A 9,283-nucleotide genomic window follows, 5' to 3' on the forward strand; every position below is an offset into this window, starting at 1 on the left:
CCACAGTCCAATGACTGAAACAAGAAAAGGATAAAAGATAGATAGTCCTCAAAAACATTTAGTCATGGGACCCCTAGGCTAATCCCTGCTTTGATAGTGAAAGTGGGCTTAACTCTAGCATTTAATCTAGCCATTTCTGGTCCAGATATTCTCCTGGCTTTATGTTAAAACTGAGCAGATCCAATGTCTCACACCTACCCTACAAGGTCATTCTAAAAATAAACAACCACATCATAGAAATTGTGAAGCTATGAGAAAATGCATGATTAATTCAAAACAATGTGAATAAATAAGGTTTACATTTGAAAAAGAAATCTGAATGGTCAAGAGTTAAAGTTGTATTTGTATGGCCTATTCTATCCATATCAGATACCATAAGCATCCACATAAATCTTTGGCATTGCTAGCTTTCCATACTATGTGATTTTGGCACTGCTAGGTTTCCATACTTTGCGATTTTGGCGCTGATGGCTCTCCATACTTTACGATTTTGGCGCCGATGGCTCTCCATACTTTACGATTTTGGCGCCGATGGCTCTCCATACTTTACGATTTTGGCACCGATGGCTCTCCATACTTTACGATTTTGGCACCGATGGCTCTCCATACTTTACGATTTTGGCACCGATGGCTCTCCATACTTTACGATTTTGGCACCGATGGCTCTCCATACTTTACGATTTTGGCACCGATGGCTCTCCATACTTTACGATTTTGGCAACGATGGCTTTCCATACTTTACGATTTTGGCAACGATGGCTTTCCATACTTTTCGATTTTGGCACCTATGGCTTTCCATACCTTTCGATTTTGGCACCGCTGGCTTTCCATACTTTCTGTGATTTTGGCATTGCTAGTTTTCCATACTTTCTGTTGGTCTCATTTGCAAACTTAAATCTTAAATATACATTAACTATATGAAGATATGATCTACTGGTGGTCAGTAATGTAGTGACTTTTTTTTTTAAAAGACTTATTTTAGCAGATGAACGTTTAAAGTTGTCTAATTTCTTCTTCTGTTTGTTGGCAGTATCTAATAAAAGTCAATGAAATCCGCACAAAGAAAGGAGTCGATCTACTACAACATCTAGTTGAATACTACCAAGCTCAAACCACGTAAGTCTCAATTTCATTTCCCATCACTTTGATGACATGCACTGCTCTCTCACTCAATAATAATAATTTTTTTTTCCTGATGTACTCCATCAATATAAACATTTTATCAATGAATAAAACTAAATAATTTTAATTATAACTCCCACTCACACAAACACACACATTCATTGAAAGCTGAGTGTTCATTTGAACAAGTGCACATAACAGGAAACTCGGAGTAATGACAGTGTGAATGATCACTTCTAAGTGTATAAAATACATTCTACTACATGAATTGAGCACTCTTTCTAATGTTTGTACATCAATATACAGACAGATAGATAGAATCTTTATAACAAGTTTCCAAAAGTTAAAGACAGAAAAACAAGGGACTATATAATTTTATTTCCCATACCACTCAGATGCTATGTAAGAGCTAAATACAAGTGCCAAATTTTGTTTCAATCACGAAAAGTATGTTGCATCAGAGAATTTCTGTAATCTTTTACTAAAATCTAATCGGAGTCGATTAAATAAGTACCAGTTACACACTGGGGTCAATATAATCGACTTAATCCGTTTGTCTGTCCTTGTTTGTCCTCTCTATGTTTAGTCCCCTGTGGGTAATAAAGAAATAAGAAAACAGCAATAGTTTAAGTAAATATAGAGTATCTTACCTTGATTCGTCCAAAATATTCTCCACGGCCTCCAAACAAGCCAAAGCCACCCAATAGTATATCGGTGTCAGACATAAAGCGAATAGCTTCAACTGAATGGCCCGAATAACCCCAACCACCTCCATGACCTGCAGCAGACAAATAAATAAGGAGTGTTCTTAATAAGGACCACCAATGGTGGAAGGTAGGCAGGAGAAGTGCAGCAACAACAAACTGGAGCTTTCGTAACAACAAAAAAAAAGATTCATAGAGAGAAGTATTAAGATGGAGAAAAGAAAGAGAGAGAGTAACTTACTATCAAATCTGTTAATAATTGAAAAGTCTTCTTTGGTGTAATCCTTGGTGGCCGCCCTCTTCTCCTTCGTCTCTTCGTACACCACCAAGTGTAGCTGTTGGGCAGTGGTCAATGTATCGAGACAAGCTACAAGTAGACACAAATACAAGAACACACATGAAGATAATCAACCAAATATTATGTACATATGTTTACTATTTGTGATGAAAGACAATATTTTTTAAGCTGCCACACAATGCAGGTTTCCTTAAGAGTAATTGAGACACCATACGTCATCTTAAAAATACATCTTTTTCTTCAAATGAGAAGAGTTTATAAAATATCTGTAATGGAATTTTGGTGTTTACTTGGTTCTGTTAAATCCATGTCCACATCAATGTGGACTTGAATATTTCATTTCATGTTTTTCCAGTCCATTCAGTTGTAAATGAATAAACCTTGCAACAGATTAATGTTCCGTTCAAGTGGAATCTTGTCTATATATTGCTGACCACACATTGTGTCCACATCTCTCCATTATTCACATCTCTTCACTGTCCACATGCCTTTCATGTCCACATTTCTTCCCTTTCCACATGTTGTTCAGTGTCCATATCCTTTCAATATCTATACCTCTCTACTTTCTACACCTTTTTCCACTTTACCTTGCACATCCCTTTAGAGTCCACACCCCTTTACTTTCTATACCTCGTCAGTCTCCTCATACTTTTAGTAACCACATCTTTTTCCTACCCACAGGGAGTGGACATAATCACTCAACCTGCTTGAAATAGCAGGTCAAAGCTCCTTCGAAACACACATAACCTTCAAATCTCACATAAAGAACACACTGAATAAGATAGCCCTAGATAGCCATTAAAAAGATGGCACAGTCATGGCCTGAATGCCCTGATCATAGGCCCACCCAAACAAAGTTAATGCAAGGGATTTTTAGTGATTAGGGAAGCCATATTTTGGTTACCATGCATTAGCACAGTGATGCTATGCCCACGTCAACCAATTAGAGTTGGCTACGAAAGGATACCAGTAGCAACTTCTGCCCAGGAGTAAAACGTACCATTTTCTATATAGTCAATGGAAAGACACAGGATGACCAACACAGTATATACCTCCTAGCAAACAGTTCCTAATTTCTTGCTTCAACTTAGCATCAGGGATACTTTCTAGAGTCCAGTTCTATCAACACAGTTGATACTGTGAATAATTCTTTTTTTTGTCCCAACTAGCACAGACAAACTTACTATTGCTAGCTTAACATGGCTTACAAATTTTCACTCACACCAACGTAACTTATTTCGGCTTCCCTGACTCACATACATACCTTACATACACATACAGGCCTCAACACCCACTACAGGTCTGCAGTTGAACACTATTCCTCTTTTACTCCCTGATAGCACTCTTGACACTACTGAATAAAGTTTAATGTTATTTTATAAATTCACCTCCTGGATATTCTTTACTCAACGCGTCTGAAAGGAATCATCTTAAAAGGATTCTCTCTATAAAGTGCCTTCTGAAAATATCTTCTGCACACATCATGTTACACAATGAACGCATTACATACAGGAGGCTTTCATCACTGTTCTCATTAGCAACTCTCTCCTCTACTAATTACATTAGTAAAAATACAAATGTTACAGATTAAGTATTAACTGTAATTTCATTCTTTAAGGACCAGTCCCTATTGCTTCTTTCTAAACCCTACCACAGGTACATGTGGTGCTTCATATGACTTTTCAGTTCTTTCATTTCTGTTTTTATGAGTTCTACACAACTCTTTAGAATTTACCAAAAGATTGCATCAATGAAACTCAATTGCAACTATATATACCAGTTTACTTTACTTGTGGAATACATATATCATCATAACAATGCACACACACACACACACACGCATATATATCTATATATATATATATGTGTGTGTGTGGACCCGCGCAGTTGTCGAGTGGTACCCGTGCGAGCGGAAACGACCACCCAGAAGGCCTCCATGACAGTTGAGTTATGATTTCAGGAGGAAGATTGGGATCACATGGATGAGAAAGGCATGATCCAGAGAGGAGTGGACAGCATGCCGTGACCAGCGGTGTCAAATGGACGCCTGACGGACTGGTCAGTCAAGGTGATCAAGGTGATATATATATATATATATATATAGGTATTTTCTATATGTAGCACTTGGCCAAGCAAATGATGTATAGTCCACAGATTCTCCATATAGAAGACAGTAGTGCTCAGAAGATTCAAACTTAGACTCTGATGTCTTTACAGAGGATCAATTCCGCAAGGTAAAGAATGGCAGTAAGAGGGATCAAGTTGAGCAGATGTGGAGGCAATTATGCAGATAAACATATTGGAGACATTAAATATATTAAATATAGTAGTTTGGGTATGAAATACAAAATGTTTATATGTATACACACAAACCCATGCACATACATACATACATACATACACACACACACACACATACATACATACACACACACACATACATACATACATACATATATACTTACCAAGCATGTGCAATGAACAATGTGACCTTGTGGAATAGGAACTAGCTCTTGTAGGTATATACATTTCGGGACTGAGGATGTTACAGAAGCTGGAGTCGATGCTGTAAAGAGGACGGGCCTCAGGAAGCAATACCATGTAGCAATTGATCAAATTCTTGCTGGGAGAATAACTGAAATGGATACAAAGTCAGAAGTTCAGTAAACACACAAAACAAAAAAAAGAAAAACCTTATTTGATGAGATATTGCAAGGAAACTAGAACAGAACCAGAATGACAGAACCTATTGTCCTTTGGTTTTGCAAACAAACGAGATTTTATAATTAACAATGTAATTAATTCCGAACCAGAAAACACTTCATCAGGTGGTGGATAGTCTTTTATAAGGATACTACACAAGCATTGGATTAAATTACTATTTTCTTCTACAGATCTGTCACTGGTAAGTGATTAAGCAATTATCTGTGTGATAATTATCATACAACATACACATGTGTTAAACATGTGGAAAGATTATATAATCTTTATAATAAAGAGTTTGAGTAAACCACCTATTGTTTAGCTCTCAAATACATGTATACATGTGTGTGTGTGTGTGTATGTATATATATATATACACACACACACATATACAGTGTACTCAATGTATAAACTGTATATACATATCCATACTGTACATACAGTAAAAATATTTACATATAGGTATATATTTACAGATATACAAATTCATATTGTACATATAGTATAAATATTTTGTAAATGCATTTTTCATATATATATATAGGTATTCTCATATGCCACTCACCTCCAAAGAGTGTCATACACTGGATCTAGACATACAGCATGGTGAAACAGGTTTTCTTGATCAGCCGAACTGAAACTGAAATGAAAGTAACAAAAGAGTTAGCTTTAGTTTTTAAATTTTCTGTTTTTTTTTTTTTTCAAATTGCTTCTTTTCATAATGAAAGAGAATTGTGGAAATGTATTTTCAAGCAATTTTTTTCTTCGCAACTAAATCTCTTCTCACTCGTCACTAAGCACTTAAATGTCAGGGGGAAGTGGAAGCAGTTGTCTGCGAACATACTGAAGCAAATAAAAAATGTCTTACCCAGGAAGTTTAAATAAATAAATAAATAAGCCGTTTATCATTACTGACTCAGAAAAGTGATAGGCAACAATCGAGCCTAATTCGATTAAGAGATCAGATTACAGTTTAATGAAAATCATTGTGGGGGCCATGCTAGGCTAAAAATCAGAACAGAAAGAAGAGAGAGGTAATGGTTGAACCTGGCAGGACCAAAGATCAACATCAAGAGCATACAGAGGTAAAGCTGAGCCTAGTAAGGACTGAAGATCAAAACAAGGGAGAAGCAATGTCGAACCTGAAAGGACTAGAGATCAAAGTGCAGTGAATAGAGAAGCAATTATGAGTCTGGCAGGATGGAAGACGATAAACACAGAGAAGGGAGAAGCAATATTGAGGCTGAAAGGACTGCAGATCAAAATACAGAGAATCGAGATGTAATGTTGAATCTGGCAGGTCTGAAGATGAAAACACAGAGAAGGGAGAAGCAATACTGAGGCTGAAAGGACTGCAGATCAAAATACAGAGAATCGAGATGTAATGTTGAATCTGGCAGGTCTGAAGATGAAAACACAGAGAAGGGAGAGGCAATATTGAGGTTGACCAGATCAGAAGTGAGAATCTAAAACAATAGGACCTGATACAGTAAGGCATACAGTCCAACCATGTGATTCTATAACTCCACTGCCACAGTAACTCTGCCAGAATCCTTTGTGTCTATTTCAAGAGATGAGAAGATAAATTTATTGATAAGATTGATGTAGACTGTTTTAATAAGAATTTTCAATAATAGAACAAAGCAACTAGTTTGGGGGAAAAGTTTCATTCGAGTGAAACATTCTCAGAATTTGGAGAGCATTTAGTTCATCAATCAAACTGGAGGAGAGTATAAGAAGTTGATCTCTGAAGGATCAGAACTCAGAGTATGAAGGAAAATAATGCTAAGCAGTTATTCCATCATTCTACTGTTTCTACATACCACAGACTGTAACAATTTGTGAAAACAATTCATTTCTAACACAGGCACAAAACCAGTTATTTAGCAAGAGGAGAACAGTTGATTTCATCGACCACACTACTTGACAGAGACATTTTGTGATCTAGAAAGGATAAAAAGGATAAAGGGTGAAGTTGTCTCCAGCAGGATTACTCGTAACTAAATATCACAAGATGCTTTAACCCTTTAGTATTTAAACTGGCCATATCCAGCCAAAATATTTAAACTGTTTTATGTTCAAACTGACCAGATCCAGGCTCTCACACCTACCCTACAATGTTATTCTACATTAGGTAATTACACCATCAAGATCTTGAAGATATGAGATAATGCATGATTAATTCAAATCAATGGGAATCAATAGGCATTATGTTTGATAGAATAATCTGAACACTAAAGGGTTAATGATACTGCCAGTTCATCATCCTTGTAATAATAATGCTTTATTTCTCTGATTTCTAACAAATTTCAAAGTAAAGGAATATATAGTTGACAAATCAATCTCGTTTGAACTGGAAATCAGAAAAATGACGACAAAAATGTTAATATGCTGCAATTTATTTTTAGGCAAACGACTAATATGTGTAATTTTTCTTTTCCCATATTCTTAAATCTAGAAGAAAACTTATAATGGAATCCACCCAAATACATAACTGATACTTATTTCACTAACCATCCCAGAAGTAACTGTCAAGAAGGCATCATAAATCTGATTTAACAAGACCCTTAATGATAGTAGCTATAAATACCATAACAGCATGGACAGTGAAAAGATTTTAGACAACTGTTGACAACATCTGGGATGATCTTTTTTTTCTTTTGTCCAGAGAGAGAGAGTGCATGCATGCATACATACACACTTATACACACACACACACACATACAGACAAAGGAGTGCTGGGAAGTTCCTGGCTTTGGATAAAATAACATACAGAAGGATCAGTTAATTATGATTTTATTCAGCATATTCCTCTCTCAGGTTCACACACTTATTGCAGCAATCCTTCAGTTTTTCTAAGTTCTGTAAAAGAATTTGGAAGGTGGGCCTCCAACCAAGCCTTTTGCAATAGCCTCAAAGCCAGGAACTTTTCAGCACCCCCTCATATTTATGTGTGCATATATATATATATATATATATTATATATATATATATATATATATATATATGGAAAGCAGATGTTAAATGATACACACACACGTATATATAATTCTGTTCTGAGCCCTCCCATGTAAAGCACAACCACATACCTTTTACAACAGCCATCATGTTTACTAATCATCAGACACTTCATAGTACAGCCACTGTCTTCATTAACAGGAATTAAGCCTGGAAATAACATATTAGACAAAAAGGTCAGAAGGTCAAATAATGAAAATGTAGTTCAGTTGCAAGAGATGTGGAATACGTGTCTGTGTGTGCACGTGAGTGTATAGATGTGAACATAAGGATGCAGATGGTGTGTGAGTAAGTGGATGTGCATGGACAAGTATGAGCATATGCAAGTGTGCAAGTGTGTGAATGTAAGAGGGCTGGCTAACGTGTACTTTGGCAAGTGATTGTACACATGTGGGTGAATCACTACATGTAAGAGTGTGAATGTATAGGGATACGAAATGCGGTGAGGTCAACAGAACAAATATTTTTCGGTCACAAAATGCTGGCTTCACATTTATATAGTTACACACACACACACACACATGCATGCGCGCACACACACACACACACACAAACTGCATCTTCAGTTTTACAACCCTCTTTTATTGTTTCATTCCACTCAGATAATTTAGAACTTCTTTAGCCAACTGTTATCATACATATACAATACATGACCATTCCATAGCAGCACATTTTTCCCTCGGCTCATTTCTAATGTCATTTATGTGTGTGTGCCTGTGTGTGTGCAAGTATATAACTTTATACACACACACACACACACACACACACACACATGTATATATGGTTCAAAATTAAACAAAAAAAGACAAACACAGCATGCTCAACTCATTTATTTCCAGTCTTCATATATCCTCCACATTCAAAACCTGGGTTCAGAACCCTGCAACATGTCACCTCATTCACAAACATTATGCAATCTGCCCTTCACTCAGTGAAAGACTATTTTTGCAACCAGCAGAAGTAAAAAATCCCAGAACAATTTTCACTCTGTCTTTACTCCGGCTACTACATCTTCCTTCACTCCTAATTCTTTCTACTATAAGCACAAGGCCTCAAATTTTTCAGGGTGGGTTTAATCAATTGCATTGACCCCAGTGCTGAACTGATATTTTATTTCATCAATCCTGAAAGAGTGAAAGGACAAGTCAACCTCACTGACATCTGAACAGAGAATGCAAAGAGCCAGAAGAAATGCCAGAAAGCATTGTGTCCAATGTGGTGAAGATCTGGCCAGTTCACTGCCTTTCCTCCACTGCAAAACAAGCCACATAGGCAACAGAAGCTGTAAATTACTTACAGGAAACATTCAAAACATCTCAAAGAATTTATTTTATGGTTACTCTTAAATTTGCTGTATACAAAGTATTTCTTCCCTGTCAGCCTGTCTGTGATCCTGCAGCATTCCTTGTGCACCCGGTTTAGAATTAGATCACAACTC

At 36.6% G+C, this 9,283-nt stretch overlaps 1 protein-coding gene across 7 annotated transcripts in view; it reads right to left on the reverse strand.

The window, feature by feature from the left end:
• Window positions 1-9,283, reverse strand: part of LOC115218378 (E3 ubiquitin-protein ligase MYCBP2) — a 167,091-nt gene that overhangs the window by 116,749 nt on the left and 41,059 nt on the right. For all 7 annotated transcript variants that reach the window (XM_036508350.1, XM_029788156.2, XM_029788153.2 and 4 more), the window contains exons 23-27: window positions 7,917-7,995; window positions 5,393-5,467; window positions 4,590-4,759; window positions 2,068-2,193; window positions 1,773-1,900 (exon numbers count right to left, since the gene is read on the reverse strand). In XM_036508350.1, the coding sequence (XP_036364243.1) occupies window positions 1,773-1,900; window positions 2,068-2,193; window positions 4,590-4,759; window positions 5,393-5,467; window positions 7,917-7,995 (578 nt within the window). The remainder of the gene's footprint in view (window positions 1-1,772; window positions 1,901-2,067; window positions 2,194-4,589; window positions 4,760-5,392; window positions 5,468-7,916; window positions 7,996-9,283) is intronic.

This window comes from Octopus sinensis, linkage group LG13 (assembly GCF_006345805.1).
Source record: "Octopus sinensis linkage group LG13, ASM634580v1, whole genome shotgun sequence".
Taxonomy (NCBI): Eukaryota; Metazoa; Mollusca; class Cephalopoda; order Octopoda; family Octopodidae; genus Octopus; species Octopus sinensis.